Below are 26,893 nucleotides of genomic sequence, written 5' to 3'. Positions count from 1 at the left end.
ATTACACTGGCACACGACAGGAATAAATGGTACAAAATAGTAGAGCGCGCTATGTCCTAACAACGATGAAGATTGTAGATAAAAATGTATGTAGGAAATATCATCTAAAAGCGATAATGGGTGTAAACAAATTTACTTATCAAGTGCTTATTGTTTTCAATTGAAATCAATCATAATAGCAACAGATGTCACAAATATAAAAGTACCTACTAAGTATTGAGTTCATTACACTATTTTATACTTTTATTGTATGTTTGTATACTCTGTATATATTTTGTTTAGGTATGGTTTTCTTGGTAACCTGTTGGGAGATTTAGTAATTGAAAGCAATACATTACAGACACTTTTAGTGAAGAAACTCCTCCTGTTGAGGAATTATCCTGAGGTAAGTTTATTTGAGCTAAGTGAGGAATTATTTCACTATGTGTGAATGTACTCTTGACAGAAAAGCCATAACAAATAACAAGATTCTATCCTTAGGATAAAAAACTAGAAGGGCACTCAGAGAGCATAAACCTTCATCTAGGTAATGACGTGTTCCCATACAGCTATAAAACTTTTTGATTAATCCTGCTTACTAACAAATATAGAAAGAAACGAACACACACACATGGGATCGACCACATAACCTCTCACCATTCTCGTTATCCTATCTCTGAGGATTATTTAAGTTACATTTTCCATATTCGTTCCTTAATATTCTGTAACTTTACTTTTCAGGACTTGTTTCTTCAAAATATATTTGGTTATTTAGCAGGTTCAGAGAAAAGAAGAAAATTACTCTCAAAGGTAATAATATTGCACATGACAATCTCTATTTTTTATGCTTTTAAATATATGATACATTTGGCATGCCTGCACAGGAGTCACAAAAGCAAGAAACCCACTGTCAGTGCGGCTCCCTATGTATAATTTTATTCAGTACTTTGATGTATTTATGTTGTAGACTTTAAAAAGTTTGCTTGAGACCTGGTCAGATGGGAGTTCAGTAAAACATACATCATACGATCAACATTTGTACATATCTAAGGCTATTGTTATAGCAATTGGTCATCATAATAAGATGGAAATCACTGCAAATAAAGATGGTATGTCAATCAATCAATCAAAGTAACATTTATTTCTCTTATAATTTCATAGTAAATAAAAATTAACAGTAAATAGGATTAAAATAAGATTCCAAAAAGGCGAAGCTTGTATAAGGCAGCCCAATAAAAACTGAAAAAGAAAACAGGACAACACAGGAACCGGAAACAGGACAAAAACAGTAATGAGGCTTTTAGTTTCAGGGTACCAAAAAAATGCTAAAGAAAAAAAAACAACAATAAGTGAAAGGATAATTACACATAACTGGATAAGAGGTGTCGTTTCATTATGCATTACCACAACAAAATATTCCAAATAGGGCGTTTATATTGAATAAATACGGTATTTCGATAAATAGACAATTTTATACCCCTTTCACATCAAAAGCAAAACTTCGGTTTTGGTGTGAAAGGGGTATTAGACCAAAGCACTGTACACAATGCAATGTCAACATGAACGTATAAAAGACAACAATATGCTAATTTATATCCTTGGAAATTTTTAACATTTTAGTATACTTAAATCTGTTGATGGATAGTATGAAACACCATCTTCAATCTCCGATTCCAAATATGCGACATCTCGGTATGATGGTTGCAGAGATCCTCACCAAACATGTCGATGACACTGGAAGTCATCCGCTCAAGTTTGAGTATGAAGACGGTGTGGATACAGCAGCATTTAAGTCTTTACTTCACCCTCCAAAAAGACCCAGTAAAGAGGAGACTCAGAGGTATTGTAATAATCTGTATGATAGATTTCATTTCTCTCTTTCAGAGAAAATAATGAAAGGTTATGGAAATTTACTAAATAATTTTAATGAATTGTTTTCATAAAAATGTAATTTTTTGATGCATTTATTGTGCTTAACCATGACATATGTTGATATAAAGTTTAAGGTACGCCATGTGTTAAGTTTCTCAATAGTTCTTTTCAGAACTATATACACAATGTTGTGTACCGCAAACTTGATATCAACATATTGATTTTGTCATCCAAATCTTAAAACAAACAATATATTATGACATTCTAAGTATATGTTATCATCTGATTTATTATAGGTTACTACCAAAACAACCAGATGTTATAAAAACATCTGAAAAGAAGAACACTGAAGCTTCATCAGAAATAAATGTGGAAGAAGAATTAGATAGGTTGGTCAGTTTGTTTAAAACTTCTCATTATTATCAGACATCCATCTAATTACTAAATAAACTTACAAATAAAAGTGTATACAAATAAAGTAAAACCCCTATTACAGAAACACATTTGGGATCACTGGATAGTGGTGTCCCCTTGAATAGGTGTTGGTTGTATACAATGTTGGAATTTGGCGTTTGTTTGTTTCACTGGAGAGTGTCTTAATAAAGTTATCTTGTGAATAGTGGTCTTCTAAAGGCCTAAATAATAGCAAACTGGGGGTACTTGTATGTTTCGATTATTTTCTTTAACATGTTTGATATATTGTCTTTGATTTAGTGATGATGACCTTGAACCATATGACATGTCATGTGATGCACCAGTAAGGTCAGTCCAGACACCAGTGTACATTCGAGACTGCATGAAAGGTAACAGTCAATTGGACCTTTCCAAACCATAGTATGTCAATGTTAATTAATTGTGGGCATGGGCATTAATTGTTTTCTTGCTTGACACAGTCTAGGTCCAGGTAACGACACATCGATTGACATGACCTAGTTAGTTCATCAGTTAGAGCAGAAGCTCCCTAATATAGTGCTCGGACAAATTTGTTTTCTGATTTACTTTGCTTTCTTTTTTTGTAGGACTCATGTCTCATGACAAACCTGATTTATTTGAGGCATCTTTAGAAGTTGTTGCTAATCTAGTCTCCATTGCTCCAGACTTTCATGAGGTATTCTAGTTAGTGTATTACAGTAGTTCCTGTAGTGGAGTTGTAGCTTGTTAGTTAAAATGCTTAACTCCACTCCCTAAGCCTCAAATGAGACTTAGTTTATAAGCATAATAAATTGTAAAATTGTTTGTCCATCCTGTGGGATGACAAAACCTCCAATTTGATCCTGAAGGTGTCCCTTAATAAGGGTTTGACTGATTTGAAGATTATAAACATATATTGTTTTATGCTATATTCAATTTCACCTCAAAATGTCAACATTATTTATACAGGTATGTGTTGAGTATATGCGGATTATGTTACATATTGAAGATCGATTTAACACAACAGATTTCTCTCATTTACGCCATTCTGCCATGGTGGCGGCAGCTGTTAGAGCACCGAAATTGGTAATTTGTACTTGTTGTATATTTTTTTAACGTTTACAGTTTTGTTCCAACATTATAGGATAATAATTATAATAATAAGTGACTCATATTAGGTTATTCATACTAAGTTGCCTTCAAATCTGCCGACATTGATACAAAACAAGGTACATTTCCCCACTACTTTGATAAATTAAATCTTTGTAAACTTATCAAGTTTTTTCATAAAGAGAGGAAAAATATAATTTCTGAAATTTTAATAGACCATGCTTTAAATGCATTTCATGTTTTAACTATAAAGTACATATGGCAAAGAGTCTGCTAATAATAATAATAGGTGTATTTATTTATAAGTATGCGTAATATAAAATGTGCTTGGCATCATAAGACTGTAAAATGAAATAATGTGTTTCTTGCGTAGGCTTCAGGTGTTCTGACTAAAGAATTCTATGACAGGAATTACAACATCAAACAGAGGCTTGACATGTTGGAGGTAATTAAACAATTAATAATATACTAACACAGTCTAGAAAATGCAACCACATCTTTTTAAAATTCCACACTCTCAATATGCAATTTCTAAAATACAGTGTTGTCTTTCTTATTCATTATTTAAAATGTCACTCTTCAACAACCCACATTGAAACCTGAAACATCCATGGCAAACAATCACAAGGCTTAAGAAATTTGTATCACTTTCTCTTGCTAGGTTTTAGCTGAGGCATCTCAACAGTTATCCAAGCCTGATACTGGAGTACATAAAACAAATGTAGATCAAAACATCCCAGTTTCTAGGAACGTTGACAAAAGCCTGGCAACAACGGAGCATTGGAAAGATATTGTTCAAAAGAGGATTGATAGTAAAACTAGAAGATTTTCCAAGGTGAATAATCATTGTTGAAATAAAAAGGACTTAAGTATGTGTGTAATAGTGAAAAGTATGAAGAAATTCGAGAGGGCATTTATATCCAAAATAATAATAATTTACTGATGTTTCTGTGTCGTGCAAAATCTGAGGGGATTGGAGAGGGAGTTAAAAGGCAAAAACTGATGTTTCTGTGTATATCTGTATTAGTGCAAAGTTTGAGAGGATTGGAGAGGAGATTGGTGTGAACTGTAGTTTATGGTCACTTGAATTTTATACTCCATTTCACAGGGATCAAGGAAACCAGCACCAGAACCAAAAGAGAATAGATTTGCAGAGTATGCTGGTTGCTTCTTCTTTCCATTAATTAGACAATATGACAAGTAAGAATTGTCCACATTCTTTTCCGTCATTTCATTTTATAACACACCTAATTGTCTTCTTGCAATTTGGTCAATTAGGCATCATGTGGGATTTAGAAGTCGCAGTGTAATGCAGCTTTCTGTAAACATTTTGAGAATTATTTCCATGTGACGTTGTCAACTGATTGCGTTTGGAAATAAACTTGCTGTGCACGCCGTCTATAACTTTTCTACTCTACACCTGAAGTTGGAACACTGTCTTTTGTAATGTCCCAGCTTCCCGGCCCAGTCAATTTTCCAACTCATAGAAAATTTTCACAATTCAACTCATAAACATTAATTATACTTAACATCAGAGGCGGTCGCAGGAATATTTTAAAAGGGTTGCCCAAAGACTCCAGGCCTGTAGACCCTGAGTGTTTGTGCAAGCAAATTGTTAAATGACACTGCTAGATGGCCGCAAATGGTACTCTCGCACGTAAAATTCATGATAAATTGCACCTCTAGTTCACCGGAAATGTCACTCACTCTATAGTGCGCTAGCAAACAGAGGATTGTAGCCTATATTGTTCCGCCGGTAATAAAACATACGCGACTAACAATATAGGATAACATTTTTTTTCCGTTCAATGCGAACGTCACAGGGGGAAGTCCGCGATGAAGGTACTTTTGATACAGTAATACAAGGCCCGTAGCCAGAATGCATCAGCGGGGTTTTCTTGAAACCAAGTATTTTGCGAGCGAAGCGAGCAACTGTAGGCTAGGGGCCAGGGGGCTGCCAGGAGCCACTGGTCGGGGGCCGAAGCTATACTGAGCAAAATGTTAAATTGTATTATTCTGAATTAAATGCAAAATAAAGTCAGATGTTAAAACCACAATTTCCAAAATTCATTTTTATTTATCCACTATTAACTTTACAAAAGTGTTGTTTAAACCATACTCCAAAATAAAACAAAGAACATAATGACAGGACATTTGCAGAAATAAGCAAACTTTGCTCTGCTACCGGTATAACATGGTTCAAATTATTTTTGGAACGTCCATAAATTACTACAAAACTATACGCACAATTATGATATGACCTAAAAATTGGCGTTAGATTATGGAAAACTCCTGGCAAAACGCAATCATTATGGACAAATCGAATATTAGCCTTGGCAATATGCCTATTTAATAGGAATAAATATAGGCTATAATTCATTTTTCGATGAATTTTTTTTTGACGCAAAGTTCCTGTGTGAATTGAAATATTTTATTTATACTGGCCGACCTCTTCAGTCAAAGACTGGTCTCCCAGAGGGCCCAGTTGTACACTGGACCTACAGTTTATAGTCCTTATCCCTGAAGACTTGTTCTACCACCAAAACCATGAAGTGAGTGAGCCTCGAACCCCTGCTGATGTTATGGCTACGTAATTAAGATCCATTAGAGGTAATCTGTGATGGCGCTTGCCACACATCAACCACATAAATACTGTACTGTATATACTAGTAGATAGGTGTTATCCTTTTTTTGTTGTTATAGTTCTATGAATACAATGGACATGCTAGGGGATGATTTTCTGTTACTTGGCCGGCTGTTGTTTACTCTAGGTATCATCATTTCATCAGCTGAGAATGCACCAGTAAGATTCATTTCTCACTATATTCACTATTCACGTATCACACAGCATTATTCGTAGGCTTTTCCACAGCTGCAGTCCAAGTCACTGTCAGCCCAGATACCAAATAGATGGGACATTAGGTTAACTTCAGTACTGGATAGTAATTTCTAAGCCTTATACCCTATATCATGGAACTACCACTGTCATGTTGAAAGGGTCAGTTGCTCAGATTTTATTTCTATTAAAACTAAATTAAAAATAGATAGATATAGATCTATATAAAATGTGCTTATACATGTAATTTCTACTAAAAAAGTATTCATGCTCATTTAAAAAAAACACCAGATTTGATCAAATTTGTTAGTAATGCTTTAAAATATATTTTTTTCCATTCAGCCAACATCCATACTACACAAGATATATTTCCTCACTACTTTACTGTGATACATTTAATTGCAAGATACTTTTTTCATAAAGAACAAATTATAGATTTAACTACCATGTACATTTCTTAGGTGTTGAGGCAAATGGCAAAGAGTCTGCTTGAGCTAATATGGGTGTTGCGATACCACACACAACCCTTTGTACGCAGAGGCCTCTTGTTTGCCCTTTCCATGGTGCTTCTAACGGTTCCATCCTTTATCCTGGTGGATGAGATGCAGGATGAACTTATGGAATGCAGACATTGGCTTAAAGGTTTGTAACTAACTAGTTCTACTGAAGTTATTGCATTAATTTATACTAAAACTTTCTGATATATATCAACATAAATAACATTGTCATTTGTATCAATGATTCTTGGTGCAATGATAGTTAAGTAACATGTCACATTTTATATACACATATCCCATCAGTGTTTGTAATTGAAAATGTTAATAATTCAGAATGTAGGCATTTGATTGATTGAAATTGATTGAAATATATATTTATACTGGGTAACCTCTTCAGTCAAAGACTGGTCTCCCAGAGGGCCCAGTTGGTGATCAGTCTCTCGTCTCGAAAGATGTACTAGGTTCTTTAAAGTGCACACAAGCTAGATGTGTACACCGGACCTACAGTTTATAGTCCTTATCCGAGAAGACTCGTTCTACAACCGGATTCAGCCTCAGTATATAGAACCCCTAGTTGAACATTATTAAAATCAAATAAAACATTTTTTGGCAATATTAATACCACAAATGATGCTTTAGTAGTGTATTCATAGTATTTGTAAGCTAGAAGTTTGTGATTGTCATTATGTGTCATTTTTTTATTTAGACATTTTATGTAAAGATACAGACGTGGAGAGCTGCAAGCTAGCAGCTAAGGCTGGGGATCTTTTAGATTATAACATGCAAAAGGTTGGTAAAGACTTTTTGGATGTTGTACAGTATAGCAACTTTATCTTGCACATGGACCAAATAAATACATTTAAATGATCTGTTATTTTGTTTATTTTAAGGAAATTGTTCACGCAAGTAAAAGATGAAGCTATTGAAAAAAACATTAACCTGAAAAAAGTATGGTGAGTAACCGAGAAGTTGTTGATTTTTGTCAATGTAAGATGAACTATTTGTTTTTGATACTCATTGAGAATACATACCAGGGTACAGACCAACAAGGGAAAAACAATATGGTCCTATAAACAATAGTAAGCACAACAGTTATGAATGTTATTTAATAATAAAGGACAACCATGTCATAACAGTAAAGAAACACACAGAAAGAAGAATTTAACAGTGTATTCATTCAAATTGTTTTAATATGCAAGATAGAATAATACTGATAACAGAAAAAAAGGCTCTATGAACTGCCTGTAAAGAATTAAGTTGACTTTATAATGTACCATCCCTGGTACCATACAAAACATTTGAATGAACTTTGTGTCACAAATGCAGAGTTTGTATTTGTATTTACTTAGAATTACTAGTATTTGACAGTAACTTAATCTACTGGGTTTCATTGAATGGAACTATGATGTAATGTACAATAGTTTTCAGTTTAACTATACCATACAAAGCATTTGAATGAACTTTGTGTCACAAATACATAGGGGTTGTATTTGTAATGTCTATCTTAGAATTATTAATAATTTACAATAGTTTTAATCTACCGAAGTTCATTGAATGAATCTATGCTGTAATGTACAATAGTTTTCAGTTTAACTGAAACTTGGATTAGAATAATTTTCCTGGAATATGTAGAGCAACAACAGGCAGAGTACAGTGAAATATTTTAGTAATCAATCAGTCTAAAAATTAAGTATTGTTATTTACATTACATTATACCTTTGCATACATTACAGTATTTTCTTATTATATCATTTTCAGTATTAAGCCATGATAAATAAATAATATGGTTCTCATCAGCCACATGTGTGCAAAGTTTGCTGCAAAAAGCTCTTTTCCTAATAAATTTAAATCAAATCACACTTTAAAAAAAATAAATAAGATTGACAATACATATTTGAATTTGAGAATGAGAACCATACTGTTTATTTTTATCTTATTAAATCAATTCAATATAAATCAATTATTTTATACTTATAACATTAGCTTTGGCACGGTTAATTGGATAAATGATCTATAACATGCAATTACTAGTATTTACAATTCAGTAGGCCTACTGTGCAATACAAACCAGTAGGCCCTAAACGTGCATAAGGCCCCTGGAAACAAAGGTGATGACAGGAGAGCACTTGTGAAGGGTAGAGTGATTAAATTTAAAATTAAATTAAGGCCATATATCTAGCTTGTTTGTGGTTTAAGGAAATAATGTCATTGTAAATGATCAAAACATTGATTGATTGAAATATATATTTATACTGGGTATTGCAGTTTGAACTGTGTTGAAAGCATGTATGCCTTGTATATTTTCCTAGAACAACACAGTGCATTTAACTGCATTTAATGCAGTTTTACTATATTTCAATTACATTGTTAACTAATAAATTTTTGTACAAAAACTTATTTCCAAAGATAGCCGTCAAGGTTGTAATTTTGTTAATCTATAATTCCTTTTAATATTTACAAACCGATTCCAAATTGGGGAGAAAATTTGAAGAAAAAAAAAAGTATAGCTAACTGTGCCAGCTGTTTTCATCCGTACAATTTCTTCTGTGTCTAGCAAAATAAAAAGCCTAATAAAGCTTAGTTTACACTAGGAGACAATGCAAGGACATAAGTGATCATCCAAACTGTTGCTTGTGATGGATAAACTCACTTACATTGCATCCAAGTGGAAACCAAGCTTAAGATTAATGCAAAGTACTGTACTGTAGTTCCATCGCCAAGTATTTGTACAATCAAAGTTTAATTACCACAATATGTAGTATACTACTACATTGCAAATGTTTGCCACCTTCTTTGCAAAACAAATTTTATTTTCCTCACAAGCAGGATGTTGGAATTTAACTTTCTTTCAAATATTATGCCAAATAGTCTAGAGAATAACTACTACCCTCTAGGTAATCCTTTTTTACAGATTCCAAAACAGTTTTCTTTGTAACGTTTACATTAATTAATTCATCCTTCCAATAATTCATGTCATTTTCAACTGTGTTCAATGTATCTCCTTTTTTTCAGGTTTCCAAACAGTCTTAATTCATATCTTTTGCAACTTTGTCCAATGCATCTAAAAGAATTTCTGCATGGAATGGTTTGAAAATAAGAGCCGGGCGGAAACGAAGAGTTCTTGAGCCGCACAATCCCAAATTGACACCTGGAATAAATGAAAGAAAGGAGTCATAAGAAGGTAGGCAGTCTGTTTACTGCAGCACTGAAACTGTTTACTGAAGCACTAAATCAGTTTACTGCAGCACTAAATCCATTCAGAAAATAGAATATTCAATTCCCAGAAAAATGATACAGATGTATAAGAGAGCAGTAACTGATCATGAAGCTCTTCATTGGATGTAGTTTTTGATTTGGATCAGCTTAAATATGCTTTGTGCATAACTTCATTTAAAACTCTTAGTGTATGTATGCGAATACACCTTAAGTGATTGATCGCATACGAGATAAATGTTATGGAGAGTGTACTTGCTGAGTAATTCGCACAGGGAATTAATGGTCTGAGAATAATGATAACATGGCTCAACCTTTATGTGACAAACAAATCAAGAGACAAATGAACAACTGAAATTACCTTCATTCTTTAGAAGTGATGAGATAAGAGTTGCTTTTTGGTTATCAACACAGTCGAGGGCAATGAATGTTCCATTACCACGTGCTTTGCTGAAGACATGAGGATAAGCATCCTATACAATATACAAAAACAGATAATAAAGTATTAAGTGTAAAATCATACCAGAGGTTCTGATTTCAACAAATTAGATATCAGGCGATGTTATGAAAGCGTGGCCAAACCATATAATGGCCAAATTTCTCTGGACTTGGCATTTTTAAACAATGGATTTCAAGCGTGCTACATGCTGAGGTGCGTTGTATCTTGTATTAACTAAATTGGATCTTTTAAGTGAGAAACGAGATATTGGGGAATTTTTTTTATTTTTTATTTTATTTTATTCATTTCGGCAATAAACATAAAATAATAATTACAAAAAAAACATAGAAATATATATATATATATATGAAATACAAGACACGAAGCCGAGGAAAGACAAAAGCATTAAACATTTTAAATATAAAAAACACTTGAAAATCAAAAAATTTTAGGTGTGTGGGAAAAATAACTATTTTAATAGTTAAAACTTGACCTAGGAATTCATGTACACTGTTTACTCGTTTTTTACGCACGCTCAATTTTATTACAATAGCAAAACCAACCATGGAGGCCATGAACCAACTAACAATGGATAATCATGCAAAGTTGATGTGACCTCAGGTCATAGTGCTTCAATTCAAGTTATTGTCAAATTAATTTTATGCTTGAATTCACTCATTAATAGAGCTTCGATTTTAGTGATGTCATAATAATCTAGCTCTCAATCTATGTTTAATAACATCAATTAGTTACCATAGCTTCAACCAAATTATCATTTTATGAAATTGTAAAATGATGAGATTGCTTAGTATAGTAAACAAAGAACTCTGTATGTTGCCTTTAATTCTTGGCATCTTTGGTTTGATATACTCTAGTACACAATAGATTTGTTTGGAGAGTGTGGAATTGTACTTATTGTTTTACCTGTAATTCGTTGAGTCCATCCAATATCACTTTTCCTGTTACTTTAACATTTTCCAGTAGGTTTTCTTGTGTTATTGTTTTCAATATTGCTTCAAGAAGAATCATTTTAGATGGTTCACCCATCCATGTGTTGAAAACTCGATAACCCTGTAAAGAAAATCAAAAGAGTTTATATAATTCACTAGAAAATAGAATAAGGCTCTGTCTACACTATCAAACCTTATGTGACAAAAAAATGTGCCCATATATGGACATGATAATGTCATATCACTACCATATTTGGGTACATCACACTTTTTTTTTGTCAAACTAGTTTGATAGTGTAGACTGCATCATACAAAAGTTGTCAAGGGCAGATCCTTGATTTTTCAAACAGGAGAGCGCCAGCAATAATAAATATAGATTAAAAAATGAGTTCATAGTTCTATTTTAGAGAGTGTGCTGCAATCCCCCTGGCCTCACCCCTGATTGTAGATAGATAATGACAAATTCTTTACCATATCAGGCGTAAACTCCTTTTTGTAGAAGTAGCCAGCCATTGCCAATTTCTTACTAAATGTTACAAGATCGGGGGGATTATCTAACCCCCACTGATCGCAGGCAAATATTGTTCCAGTGCAACCACCGCCAGTTTGTACTTCATCTACAATCATACCAACTCCATTCTGAAATTATTAACAATAAATTATTATTAATTTATTAAATAAAAACATTTCTGATAAATATTTACAAATATGATAAATGTATGATCAAGTACTGTGTAATGTATCATGCTTATAGTATGAGAATATTATTGTATTGGTAATGTAATCTGGGTATAATTTTCCCCAAATTTTATATCCAGGCACCAGGGACTATTCTAGGTCATACACAGTAATAATTTAACCAAATTCTATAGGTCCATGATTTTACATCAAATTTAGCCTGTTTTCCCTCCATATTAACAGTATCAAGTTAATGAAGAAAGGCAGTATTTTATGCATGACCTCGAGTTTATTGCTTTTTAATAGACTTAAATATCAGAGCCAACAGTTTGAAGTCATGACCCCTACTCAGTCAGGCAACAATATGCTTGTTTAGCCTGTATCAACCCAAGACATTTATTTTTATTGCTAATACAGTTAATATTTCATGATTTTTGTGATTTTTCATATTATTTTTAATTATTAGTTTATATGTGCTAATAAGAGATTTGAAGAGACATGGCAACCATTCCCTGTCTTCCTTGCATCACTTGTCTTAATATGTCATAACTAGTTCCTAGGTAATTGTAAATCGAAGGCTCATTAACACTACCTGAGTACAAATATTCCGTAGGCCTTGAAAGAAGTATGGGGTAGCATGGTTATCTCCTCCTTCAGCCTGAATTGGTTCCACTATCATACCAGCTACGTCACGTCCCTTTTCCCCATATTCATCGATTAACCTTTGAACCTGTCAATATTTGAACATCATAATATATTATTTGTCCCTTTTGTTTAGTGTTTACTTACATTCAATGCTATTCAACCAAGGTTCGGGCTAAGTAAACATGCTTATATTTATAAAACAATCTTTTTTTCAATTTTAAGCCTTAGGTTGGTTTAGTTTGACTTTGAATTAAAGCTTAGATTAGAAAAGACAACCTGCGGCTATTGACTGAACAATCCAGCTATGCAGCTGGTTTAGTCACTGACAACCCAATCATAAGTAAATAGAGAATTACACAATTTTAAATGAAAAAGATATATAACTATATAGTACTTGTAGAGCATTAGTTAAATGAGGACAGAGGGCATCATGTATAAAATGTTATTCCATGGTTTTATTCATGCAAATGTTGAAATTAAGTTGGCCGAGCTATGATTATAATTAGATAATTGTTAATGCCAGTTAGCTGCACTAATACCATTTACTATTTGGAAATTACTCCAATCATTTATGCCGTATACATAATAATTTAATTTCCCTAAGAAAGGAAAGGCCAATGTTAAAATACGGTTAATATGCCAATTTAATATGCCAATTTAAAATACTATTAAAATTCAAAAGGAAAATTACAGTATAGAGTTTATTAAACATTTGAATTATACATACTAGCAGTAACCCGTGCTCCGCACGGTCTTTTTCTGCCTTAATATGTTGTTATATACCTTGCATGGGCAAGTATAATAACAGCGCACTTTGATAAAAGTACTTTGACAAATTATTGAAATGAAAACAAATTGTATCACGAATAAAATTTGAAACTACTGTATTTACGGCCATTGATTTGATATACACTATTCCTTCACTTCAATATATGTAGGCTAAAAAAATTAAAGCAATAGTCCAGTGGATACGGAACATTGACTTTACTTTTGACAGAAAAATAAAAGACGCTAAAGAAAAAGTATAAAAATGCAAAACTATATTATTTTAGGTGTTTTTCGTGGTGTATTAATTATTTGATACAAAGAGATAAAAAAAAAAGTGGACAAAAATCGAATGAATAACACTGCTGCGGAAACACGAATTAAGTTTATTCATTGACATTTTATTTTTATTTCACTGGTTTTGATATTTTGCAATTTTTTTGTATGGGAGATTTGTTACGTACTTGCTACTGTTGTAATTAAATTGTGGTCTAGCAGAAACCCGTGCTCCGCATGGTTTGTCTACCTTAATAATAATTCACATGGCATGATTATTAAGTATAATAAAAGCGTACTTTTCCCGGCCACAATATTTCTTTTCGTACATAAGTTGGGGACCCCTCATGAAACGTCACAAAATAAACATGAATATTCATTATTCATGTCCATAAGCTACGTTAGAAATGAGCTAACAATTCGCTAATACAAAGGTTTTCTGTCGAGCCATCTGTTTAGTCGAGTGGATTAGGCTATGGACTTTGCATGTCGATATATGGGGTTTGAATCAGATGAGCAAGTTCTTTTTACTTTATAGTGAAAGAGAGGGATTATATTTAGAAACTTAAGTAGTTTGGCTATCTTTCACATAAGGTTCCCCAACTTCTGTACGAAATAAAAAATCGCTTCCCGGCCCCCGACAAATTGTTTTTCTTTTTAAACAAACGAATTGTCAACAATACAATTTGGAACTACTTACGGCCATTGATTTTGTTATACACGGAGTATTCCTTTACTTTGAAATATCTGTAAGCTACGAAATGTAGTGTTTATCCTTAAAATTAAGGAAAGTGACATAGGCTAGCCTATTACGCGAAAAATTTAGTAGCATTAATATATAGATGAATGCTATTTACAACAAAAGACTATCTAGTTCTACATAGATTGTGTACATACATTCCACATGTGCATGATAGGAACTTGATAGAATATTTAAAAAAAAGCAAAAAGCTAAATCAAAAGATAAAGTTATAAAACAGCTTCCTATCAAGTATGTGCATCATGTGCACGTATGACGTGCACATGATGTATGCGCTTTGGATAACCTAACTCGTCCATAGTGAAGAGTTCAAATCTTTTTAGTTATCCGCACTATAATGATAATTAATTACAATTGATAGCGCCCTCTGGAATAGGACATTCGGGCATTATGACGATCAGCACAGCAAAAACATGTTATATCGTGTTGGCTATGATAATAGAAATGCAATACTGTTCCTAATGAAATGTACACTATTGTTAACATTATAGACACAACACATGCTGTCGTTATAAAAGCAAAATTAAGACTTTTAGGTGGGATGTAAAGTTGTTATTGATCTACTTTAAATGAAAATCCATTTTGCTTGGCTTAATTCAGATAATAAAAGACTAATACAACTACATAAGAAAAATACATAAAATTGCACAAATACTATAGGCCAATGTTAAAATACGGTTAAAATGATTAAAATTCAAAATAAAAATTACAGTATAGAGTTATCATCGAACATTTGAATTACTACAACAAAGGTTCTCCATAGATTGTGTACATACATTCCACATGTGCATGATTGATAGGAACTTGGTATATTTTTCAAAAATTGTAGGGGGGTTGTCTCCACATGGTCATGTATTGGGCATTGTGGAAGAATAAATCATGCACTGATGAAGGGCTAGTGTTGCCTGTCCGTTTTATACTTTATTTTTTTATTAATCTTTTTGATTATTTTATTTTGGATCTCCATTGAGATCCAGCCATTGATACCCCCAGCATTGTCATTTTTTTCAATAATTTGCCTTTGTATTCCAATATAAAGTATATAATGTTCTTTGCCCGATTTGTTTATATATATATATATATATATATAAACAGCCCGAAAGCTCTGCTAACTTTTCTGGCTGTTTACTTTATCGTTTTGATTTAGCTTTTCGCTTTTTATTTTTGTATCTCCATTGAGATCCAGCCACTGATACCCACAGCATTGTCATTTTTTTCAGTAATTTGCCTTTGGATTTATATATATATATATATAAACACAACAGGCATAGAAATAAATTCCAAACCGCCCGGTGATACACTGAAAATTATTTAATTAATTTTTGAAACGATAAAGATGAGGAAATCTGGGAGAATGAGAAAAAGTCGCCCCAACCGAGACTCGAACTCGGACCGTCTGCTTGATATGCAGTTGCCCTAACCATTAGACCACTGGGGCTTTCATGGTATTGTTCTTTAACTCGATCAGATAACGACCCTTTAACATTCTCGGCGTGGTACGGTTGGAACACAACTAGTCCTCAGTTGTACGCACGCGCACCAGAGATCAAATTGATACGCACTCATCTATAATTCAGTATATTTATTCACTAAGCGGGATCTCGAGAGATACTTTTATATATATATATATATATATCTTACCTCAGCTAAGCAACGATCTTCTTCTGCTCTATTCTCTGCAGTGTGCATATCTAATGGATACTTTAGACTTGGGAACGGTGCCATTGGCCAATCCATTGCTGGCACGTCAAGTTTGTGGATCATTTTTGAATGCGTTAATGATAAACAACCTAGCAGACAAATGTTTCTGTTAAAACTGAACCTAATATGTCCTATCTTTTGTATTGGGGCTTACAGAACTAGGAGGCCTACTTTTAGGTAGAACCATGGAGTGGGTGAAGCTCGAACCCTTGCCGATATTATGGCTACGTATTACGGTTACTTTCTTAACTGCTCAACCAGTCACTCGCTTAGTACATACAGTACGGTATGTATTTTAAATACTGTATATATTTTAAAGAAACATATTAAAATTGCACATGTCCAGCATAATATATTACAAAAGAATTCTAATTCAAATTGTATACATTGTGAAATAAAATTACAATAATTAAATATTATGCATATTTAATTTAGGCTATTAAATATAAATTAGTCGTATGGTGATATGGTAAATGTTATTGAAATATTTTCTAACTGATTTTCCAATTTTATCTATCAGTATGTAGGCTTTATCAGAATATCATCCTCATTAATACAGTGAGACTGATTTACAGGTATAGATTTACAACAGAAAAACACATATATAAGTAACAAATATGGATTTTACAAGATGTTTTAATAATTATTTAAAAATTATTCATATTTTATTATAATTTGATATGACTCAAATACAAATGTCACAAGACTTGTATTATAGAAATATAGGACTTTAGAGCTACATATTAAAATTGTTTCATATTTTAGATTTGATATTCAAGATTTATAAGTAACATGAGTCAGCCTTTGCTAATAATTCATGACATTCTGCTACAGATGCATTATTTATATGAAATGAAGGATTATTTCAAGACATGCACAAACCTGTCACGTCTATTTAATTTATACTATGCAATGTCAAGAATATCTTAAAATAAAAAGTTGTTGAGACACGTCGCAAGGAACAAAAGTATATATGATGTAATTGACTGGAAAGCTAGTGCTCAATTTAATTCAATTACTTTAGCCCCAGCTGTTTTTTTATTAAACTTGCATGTGTGCACACATTGACCTCAAATAATATAGTATATCTTCCTATACAGTTAGTATTTTAAATTCATTTACTACACATAAAAGAATAATACAATACTGTAGTGCTAATTTCAATCTATCTATAATTCTTAAATTAATCTATCAAATGCTTCAACATAAGGTCTTTAAATCCATATAAATCTTATTATTTAATATTTAAAAAAAAAAAAGAAAAGCATACGTACAGTATATACACATAGTAATGAAATTAACCATTTTATATTCTAGTCACTTTTAAAATCAGAACTTTAAAACTTAAAACTGAATATGTAGTCACTGTAACAGACAGAAATAAATATATGTTTTATGCTTTGTGTATAAATGCATTACAGTACAAGCCTTAAGCCAACACATGCCCTACATACGTACGAAGGAATTTAAATGTATTACTTACCAACTGTGCGCCCATGAAAACTGCCATTAAATGACATAAATGTATACTGTGGACTACCAGGGGCCTAGAAAAAAAAATAAAGCACTTAAAAACTGATAAAGAGTACCATAAAAGTGCTCTAAAAATATTTAAATGAAAGAATTAAAAAAATATTATTGTCGTGATTAGAATGCAAACCCGACTCATACATGGTTTGAACATTAGACCTTGGGATTATAAGTTTGCACCACTTATTATTACAGACATGTTTATAAATATGTACCTCATTCACCATGCATGTATCCATTTCTTCTTGTGTCACTTCCGCGCCACCTCTTTTCGTTCTCTGAAATTAGCATTTTAGTCAATTTGCCGTGATGATTGAATTGGCATATCATCACACTGGACATTATAGGAATTTAGAATGATAATGATGACTGTCCCTTTAAGACCTAACATGAACTGTCCCTTTACAGTCACAGGCATGTAACAATGAATTGCATAACAAAGTATCAGTGACAAATGTATTGCATATAATAATAGAATCGTAAATCATAAATTAAACTGAGTACTATTGATTCGATTAGCTTACAGATACAGAAATTCTTTTAGTTCTGAATTTAGTTTTGAGTTAAATGATATCACTAATATATTAATATATATATATATTATATAAAACTAATTAATCATCAATTAATTAAGTCAGACAGCGTTGTACCACGAGGCTTGACGAAACGTCTCGTCAGGAGAAAATTAAACATGTTTTAAAGTCCCGACGCTGTCTCAAGGATGGCTGGTCTCATCGGGATTCAAACCACACTGTACCGAAGAGTCAAGACATTTCTTCGGGCCCTCAGCACACATACCATTACACAGAAATTGTTAATCCTTAATCCACCCTTTGATATTATATTACATCATGCTTCAAATAAGACAAAGTACTGTGCATTGTATATGACGGGGGCCATATCAAATAATGCATTTATAGCAAATATTGTAGAATTCCAAACTAAAAAGATGTTTGTTAAATTTCTTATATAAATATATATATACAGTCATTTTATATAATTCTTTAATACAAAAAAGACGTTCTTTAAATTCTTTACAAAAGATTGTATAAACACAGTATATAATAGTAAACTAGATTTTAAATTAATTTTAAATTTTTAGTTTTGAGCGCTCACTGGCTAAACCTAAGGGCCCAGAGTTTAAGGGGCCCCAAAGCATAAGCTGCCCCAATGCAACTACCCAGTATTGGAGGATCCATTAGGTATGCTAAACCGGAGGTCCCATGCGTTACGCCACTTCACCTGCCACCTCACTATAAGGATAAGTTCAAACTAAGGGTGTTTAGAATTCAATAGTTTACTTAATTGATATTACAGGAATATATATTAATATTGTATTGTGATAAACCCAAATATGACAGTAACATGTCCATACAGTATATAGGCACATCACATTAAGGATGAGTTCAAACTGAGGATGTTTGGTAATTTACTTACTCGATACCACAGGAATACTTGTTTGACTGCATTTTCATTTGAACATGATCCACACATCATAGTTTGTACATAATCTAAACCCTTCGGTGCAATCTGCAACAACAAAAATACAGATTTTGACTGAGAATAGCATCCACTCTTCAGCATTGTAGTAGTTTTAATTGTTATTATTTAAAGGCAAAAATAATTACAAAAATGCAGGAAAATTTAGGGTCAATGTGAAAATTCATTAAAAAATAGTGTCCCCAAGTGCTTAAAAATAAAAAATAAAAATGAAAGAAATAACAGAAAGAACTAAAAACTTGTGTTTTGAAAAAAAAAGCAATTCTCCAATCTATTATTTTACATTTATTCTAAAAATATTTTTTTTTGGCGAGAGATTACCTTACAGAAAATAATAATATATTAAATCAACCAACATGAATGTATTGTTTCTTTTTAACTTACGGGCATCATGATTTCTTCTAATTTTTCTGTGTAGCCATTTGGGAGATGAACGCCTAGTGCAGGTCTATTGGCAATTGTCACCTGTAATAAAAATCATAGAATTACTATCAATCCACTATCATTCTGTTTATATGTTATCAAAATTATATGTAACTATATCTGTTACTTATAAATTCTCATGTATAATTAAGGGCAAACTTGTAATCTTGAAGTTCATCTCGCACAAAAATGTTCAATTTGGTACTTCTTTGTCGTACTGTAGATTATTGGACTGTTGAGAACCTGTCTAAAAGAAGCAAATGTTTGTTCTGCTATATTGTTCAGCAAGCAGAGAGTGAATGTAAAGAAAGTGCTGTACTGTACAGTACATAACAAGTATCCATAAATCCTTGTCAAACGTCTCATAAAATGATGATGAGATGAGATTCTATATTTTTAATAGTGAATAGCTAATGTATTAACTTATATTGAAGTTGTATTGAATTGTATTGAAATGATTATAAAGAATTTTCAAGTATAAACTGGTTATTATATTAATTATAGTATTTAAAAGATATTAAAAAGGGGTTTTTTTTTTATTTGTTTTTTTTTTATTCAGTATATTACACAGAGGCGCCTTACAAGATGGAACCACCTTAGCTTCAAGGCGCCTCAGATTAACAAATACAACATTTTAAAACAACTAACAGAAACATCAATCAAATCTTCCAGAATTAACAAGAAATTGTTGTACATAATAATAATAATAATATTCACAATTCGAAAGAAGATCGGAACCAAAAATAAAAATTTCACTTAAAAATGTAAAATTAAATGTTAAAGAAAAATCCTTGGCTAAGATATCCTCAATAATTGAGGGGTTTTTTTTTATCCTGAATAATAATATCAGATTGTTACGCACCTTACTGAATGATAATGACATGTGTATTTTGTTTGTAAATGCTGTAAACTGCTGTTAACAGTGATGAAATAACATTGTATGAAGTTGGTAAAAAAATTTAAAATCTCATAGAAATTTGGAAAGAAAGGTAGAGCATAATAATATTATTTTTTTTTGGTGTCTCTGTAAACACTGCATAAATTGCTGGTTGTCATTGTCTATGAACAAAGGATGGAAAAGATCTGGTGTTACAGGGGACTCGAACTGATCCATAAAAAATATAGTACAGTTTAAAGTAACTCCACGAAATCTTACCAGATTTGATGGATCTTGCATAGCCTCAAGTATGGCTGGGTGATTGTAACCTGAAGAAAATCATTTTATGTTACAATACAATTCCGAGACAGTTGTCTCAGGCAAATTATAAATGTTCATATACTGCTCAGGTTCAAAGTGTAAACAACGATTCTATGCATCCCACGAATTTACAGCAATTGGAAAAATTTGAATCACTATGAAATGTTAATATTGATGCCCACATAACGAAATTTGATGAAATGCCATATGATCCCACAACTGTTTGAATACTTCTTCCAAATAAATCTTAAAGCTTTCCCCTCTTTTCCCTCACATTTTTATTCTATCTATTTATAGCTACACTTATTACTGTAAACAATATCTGCATACCAACAACACCTGCCTACAGTATTATCTAAATTCCATATTTTGTGTCCAATATTTAAACCGATTCCCTTGGTTTTATTGGTTTTTAATAGCACTTCCCGGAATAATAAACAAAAACCTTGCGAAGTTCTTGAAAAATAAAACTGTTTATATAAGTAATAAGCCATTTATATTAGTACACCAATTCAGTCCACCCCGCACTCCAACCCCAAAAAAAGTATTAAAGGAGCATTGTACTGTACTAGTTTTTAGGACTAATTTTTTGAATCAAATCTTTTGTTGACGTTACATGCAAGTACGTAGTACTATGAAGATGTTGGTAATGTGATGCCCTTATGAAGTCCTTGTCATATATAAAAATCATCATGAGCTAGGTTGTCACTTTCGCTATTGGTATCCAGTTGAAAAGGTCACACCAAAAAAAGGGGGAGGGGGGTTCATTCAAACCCTCAAAGCCCCTCGCTACGGGCTTATCCATCTTGTAATGTCGATTTACATAAAAATGAATGTCCTTCTTACCTAAAGGCAAAGATGAGATCTGTGTGAAGAGGTCTAACATGCGGTTGCCATCGACATCAACAACATAGTTTCCGCGGCTCGCTTCAAGGTCTACAAAAAATTGCACATGTCCAATATTCTGGAAAGCAAAGGAAAAATTATTTTTAACTATTTGTTTCTATTAGTCTGTTGGTGCATGGCATTTTTATTCTTTTTTTTTAAATCCAACTGAAAATTTAAACAAAATTATTAATATTATTCTGTATTATTCAGTTGAGGAATGTGGTACAGTACCATGTCTCGGTCTCATTTGCTTGTCTGATACCTTTACTATTGAAACATAACACAAATTTGGTTTTGAATAAATATTTTCTTGTATTAAGTTAGTATAATAATTATAATTACTAATATTATAATGTTTGTTTAAAAATTCTTCAGGATTTGAACCAAATCCTTGAGATCAGTAGGCAAACATATAACTGAATTAATATAGTGATGACTTACCCTGTTAGTTTTTTCATACCTTGTTAATAGTTCCTAAAAAAAAGTAAGAAAATTATTATTTTTTCATCTTATGATCAATTAGTCAACAAATTATCAACATGGCTTCTATATTTTCTTCAAAATACGGTTGACTTTATTTGCTTTTACTGTAGCTATTTCAATTTCTTTCCAAATAATTGTGGTAAAAAAAAATTGAAAGAATAAGTTATTTCTTGAAACTGCATAGTAACGATTTTGTGAACACTGACAGGACTTCCAGAAAATAGCTAATAGTGCAATCATAAAAAATATTTAAAAAATCCGAACCCGGATGTGAAACTAACTTTTTTTATTATTTGGCCTAATTGGTTTAATACCACACAACCTCAACAATGTATTCCATGTATAATAGCAATAACCTCATAACCAAATAAAAAAAAGCAACATAATGAAATCAAACAAAACTTGGCAACCAAACTCAAGTTTACATCTATTGTTAAATCACATGATATGATACAATAGGTGAGGTAAAACTGAAACAAAGGCCGGAACACTTTTGGGTCAATAGGAATTGAAAGTTCTTTGTACTGGTAATAGATTTTTTTGCTCAAATAAAACATTTTGTTGTTGTTGAATATGTTATTTTAATGTCATCTAATAGTTATTCACTTTGACCAAAAACTGGTTCTAAAAATAAATTATGTATTTTCCTGAAAAAAAAAAACAATGGTTTGGTTAAATTTTTAAAGTCTGATTTATTAATCTTCTTTAATGAAAAAAAAATGTTACATGATGATTAGACGCATGATTAGTTTCCAATGGTTTCCTTTAGTAATCATCATTAATCTTGATGTCATGAAATTTATTCTGAAAATATCAATTGTTAAATATTTGTAGAGAATCCCTTATACAAATTTGTAGGGATCATCTGGACGTTTGTACAGTGGTGAATCTAGGTCAACTAGCAGTCAGGATAAATTGAGAGTGAAATCAGTAGGGGGCAAGTAGTAGGTTACATTCTTCTTGCATAATTATATCAAAATAATACCATACTGTAATTTCTTTTAAACAAAGCCCTTAGAGCTACAATACAGTGATTTTGCTTATCCTTTTTTCCTTATTTTCCCGTCATATCTGTTTTGCGTTTTGTTCAGGTGAAACCAGCCTATTACAGTCTACTGTATTTTAATTTGGTTGAATCGTAAAAATTAGATCTTTACCTGTGTATGTTGTTAAGTAACCCCCAATCCCTTCCCACACCTCAACATATCTCTCTTCCCACACCTCAATACATCTCTCTTCCCACACCTCAATACATCTCTCTTCCCACACCTCAATACATCTCTCTTCCCACACCTCAATACATCTCTCTTCCCACACCTCAATACATCTCTCTTCCCACACCTCAATACATCTCTCTTCCCACACCTCAATACATCTCTCTTCCCACACCTCAATACATCTCTCTTCCCACACCTCAACATATCTCTCTTCCCACACCTCAACATATCTCTCTTCCCACACCTCAACATATCTCTCTTCCCACACCTCAACATATCTCTCTTCCCACACCTCAACATATCTCTCTTCCCACACCTCAACCAAAAGGCTTATGGATTTTATTGCTATATGGGATATGATTAAATCAACTTATGCACATTATTCAATTTGATAACATTTGGTGATAATAAAAAACTATTCAATTGTTGTTCTTAACTGTTTAACATCATTGATTGACAGGCTGACTGAATGAATATGGCCAAAACATTTTGCCCATATGATTGGTCAGATTTTTTTCAATTAATAAAAAATTACATATACAATATATAAATTGCCAACAAAAATATTAATTAATAAGTAAGAAGTTCAAATGTAGTGGGTGCTGTAGAAAAATGTGTTTGAGGGGAAACATCATTTTTTTATGCCTTTCTCCACAATCACATGTGTAAAAAATTATGGTTAGTACAGTAATTAAAGATGATGATGAAGTCAATTGATAAATTTGTTGTTTCTCCACGATTAAAGCATACTATAGAAATATGAATAAAGTACTGCTGTTTTCATTGCTGTACCTGTTTATATTAAAGAGACATCCAAGGTCAAGAAGTCAATCAATCAATCTTTATTTTCCATCATAAACATAAAATACAAACTAAAATTTAATTCATCACTCTTTGATGAATTATAGGTGATCATTTTTATAATTTTATTGACATTAATATTTTTTAAACATGCACAGTTAACATACAATCAGAAAATGTTGATGTATGCCATCCTCCTATACGCTTATAGTGCTGAGTTGTGCCTATTATATGCCATATACAGTATATTATACTGTATATACTGTATATCTTTATACAGTGTAGCATTAGTGAAATTACGGACACACATCATGTTCTAATTTTTTGGCTTTGATGATATTCTCAAAATAAACTTGTGGATAACAATATCGAAAGATAAAGAATTGAGCAACAAAATTTAAGATTTAGGAAGAAAATTTGGCACGTAAATGCGCAGTGCGCACTCTTTGAATTTGTTATAACTTTCACGAAAGAGATGAAAAAACTACTTTTTAAATTCAACTGGCCATATCATAATGTCACAACATACGAAAAGCTTAATTTTTCTATGAATTTATATCTACATTTCATCAACTTTCATAATCAATTATAATCAACAAGGTCACCTTTAATTCAAAAAATATGTGAGATATTTAAAAATACGCTGAAGGTCAAATTACACAACCTACGTTATTCAAGTTTTTACGCGTGATGACGCCATCGAAATTAAAATAGTGGCAAGTCATGATAAAGATAATTAATTTAGAAAGCACATACTGAAAATTGAGCGAAAATCTGGCTCAAATAACGGAGATGCGCTCTATTGAATGTGATAACCTACAAAAAAAGATGAAAAATCCTAATTTTTAAATTGAAGTGGCCATTTGATGACGTCGCAACATTTTGTCCGCCAAATGTGAAAATGAATTCATATCTACAACTCAATGGCTTCCAGAATACGTAAAAAAAAATAGGGGTCATCGTGCATTCTGAAGAAATATTTTCATTTTAAAATTGCCTTATTTTTTACCATTTTCAGCACTTTTGTGCAATTAATTTGTGCATTTTGTCATTTTTAACGCGCACGTATAGCGTTATTTTAAGTCGGAATTGACTCAAATTCTGTAAATGTACTAAGAATTGTGAGTAGAATGTAATTTATACAACAAATTTTATTATTTTACGCTTTCTAAGATTCGCAGGAATTTCTTTGAAACACGCAAATGGCCCAATTGATGCTCTAAATTGATCAAAACTTAATTTTGAGCTTTTTAAATTGTTAACGCGCAATTTCTAGCGCATGACCTTGAAACGCGCAAGTTTTTATTTGCAAATATTTTTAGTTTTGACCTGAAGTTTATGTGTAGTGAATTTTATTCACATGTGATAATGAATTTTTATTTTATTTTTATTTTTATTTTATTCAGTCAAAACCAACAGCGATAAATACCGCCACTAACAGGTTTGAAACATAAAACAATACAACATCAAAAACGGTTAACAATAAAATACAGATAAAATATATAAATATATATATATATAACATAGATCGGCATGCCATAAACAATTTCAATTAATCAAACAGGTTATGCAGGCTGTTCAAGAAGTGAACACATAATCATCCTCTTAAAATAACCAAGTCTATCATTAAAAATATCGATATGATTGCTATTTAGATTATTAAATGTATTATGGAGATATGATTGATAATGTGATTTCACAAAATGGCGTATAAATGACGTCACGGATGAGTGATCACACTGAAAACCTAACTACAACTAAATTAAATTATTTTAAATATATTTTGAAATTTTTGTGATTATTGACATTTAACTTTTTGAGATAATTGACACACAAAATCTGTACAGAAAGAAATAAATAAAAAGAATAAAGATTTCATACAATAACAATAGGTGATCATTTTATTCTAAATGATCACCTAATTAAGATGGAGGACGTACAACAAAGACAGAGCCTGAAAAAGACGTTGTACAACCTTTACAATAAAAACACTAACAAGTAATAAGTATATGTTAAAGAAGAATGTATTCAGAGAGCGCATAAGGTGTATGTATTTACCTTAGACTTTGGGCCTGGACAGTTTGTTTTCATGCTGGGAGCATCATATTCTTGACCCATGAGTTTTGGAAGAGCCGTCAGTGAACGTGGACCTGTGAAAATAAGTTTACTATGTAATTATTCCATTTTTCTTTCCCGTAAACTATTACAGTATAATGGTAATTACAGCCTAGATTATTATATATGAACAGTGATGATATAGATGGAGTAGCCATTTTTTAAAAACACCTTTTTTGCTAAATTATATTTTGTATTGGACGTCCAGCCTTTCAGTTTCTGCAGTCCTATCTTACGTAATACCACATTATACGTAGTGCTATTAATTCCTCTACGTACGTAGCATGTCGTAATTTGCATTTCTTTTATATACTCACCAGTGTTGTGTAGGTAGGCAGGCACATTTTTAAAATGATTTGCCGTATTTTTCAAAATCTTACTCGTGAACATCGTAATTGAGGTATCAGAAAAACAATAATTTAACAATTTATTACAAATGCCGTTGAATAACAACCCTGCTTCTTCGAAAATGTACTACAACTGGCGAATGGTGCCGTCTTTGTGTTTATAAGCAGATTTACTCAAGCGTCAAACGTCAACTAAAGTAGCATTCTGATTGGTTAAATGGTAGTGGGCGTGACCCAGTAGCTGCTCGCTATGTTCAAT

General features: G+C 32.1%; 2 protein-coding genes across 3 annotated transcripts in view; one reads left to right on the top strand and one right to left on the bottom strand.

Moving 5' to 3' along the window:
* Nucleotides 1-9,852, top strand: part of LOC140062952 (telomere length regulation protein TEL2 homolog) — a 16,075-nt gene extending 6,223 nt beyond the window's left edge. For both annotated transcript variants that reach the window (XM_072109347.1, XM_072109354.1), the window contains 16 exons: nucleotides 283-385; nucleotides 721-789; nucleotides 947-1,088; nucleotides 1,600-1,819; nucleotides 2,148-2,240; nucleotides 2,566-2,654; nucleotides 2,871-2,959; nucleotides 3,232-3,348; nucleotides 3,746-3,817; nucleotides 4,034-4,207; nucleotides 4,481-4,572; nucleotides 6,076-6,175; nucleotides 6,670-6,850; nucleotides 7,412-7,494; nucleotides 7,596-7,658; nucleotides 9,718-9,852. In XM_072109347.1, the coding sequence (XP_071965448.1) occupies nucleotides 283-385; nucleotides 721-789; nucleotides 947-1,088; nucleotides 1,600-1,819; nucleotides 2,148-2,240; nucleotides 2,566-2,654; nucleotides 2,871-2,959; nucleotides 3,232-3,348; nucleotides 3,746-3,817; nucleotides 4,034-4,207; nucleotides 4,481-4,572; nucleotides 6,076-6,175; nucleotides 6,670-6,850; nucleotides 7,412-7,494; nucleotides 7,596-7,622 (1,651 nt within the window). In that variant the 3' untranslated portion in view covers nucleotides 7,623-7,658; nucleotides 9,718-9,852. The remainder of the gene's footprint in view (nucleotides 1-282; nucleotides 386-720; nucleotides 790-946; nucleotides 1,089-1,599; nucleotides 1,820-2,147; nucleotides 2,241-2,565; nucleotides 2,655-2,870; nucleotides 2,960-3,231; nucleotides 3,349-3,745; nucleotides 3,818-4,033; nucleotides 4,208-4,480; nucleotides 4,573-6,075; nucleotides 6,176-6,669; nucleotides 6,851-7,411; nucleotides 7,495-7,595; nucleotides 7,659-9,717) is intronic.
* On the bottom strand, nucleotides 7,866-26,893 carry LOC140062964 (4-aminobutyrate aminotransferase, mitochondrial-like). The gene is made up of 15 exons (XM_072109369.1): nucleotides 26,605-26,893; nucleotides 26,231-26,322; nucleotides 22,113-22,145; nucleotides 21,630-21,747; nucleotides 20,742-20,791; nucleotides 19,547-19,627; nucleotides 19,100-19,192; nucleotides 17,878-17,940; nucleotides 17,616-17,679; nucleotides 16,073-16,221; nucleotides 12,578-12,715; nucleotides 11,779-11,946; nucleotides 11,282-11,428; nucleotides 10,280-10,391; nucleotides 7,866-9,853 (listed from the first exon to the last, which is right to left on the bottom strand). The coding sequence occupies exons 1-15, from the start codon at nucleotides 26,675-26,677 to the stop codon at nucleotides 9,732-9,734; spliced, it is 1,503 nt and encodes a 500-aa protein (XP_071965470.1). The 5' UTR covers nucleotides 26,678-26,893; the 3' UTR covers nucleotides 7,866-9,731.

The sequence above is a fragment of the Antedon mediterranea genome, chromosome 1 (assembly GCF_964355755.1).
Source record: "Antedon mediterranea chromosome 1, ecAntMedi1.1, whole genome shotgun sequence".
Taxonomy (NCBI): Eukaryota; Metazoa; Echinodermata; class Crinoidea; order Comatulida; family Antedonidae; genus Antedon; species Antedon mediterranea.
This window is presented reverse-complemented; position numbering and strand designations above follow the sequence as displayed.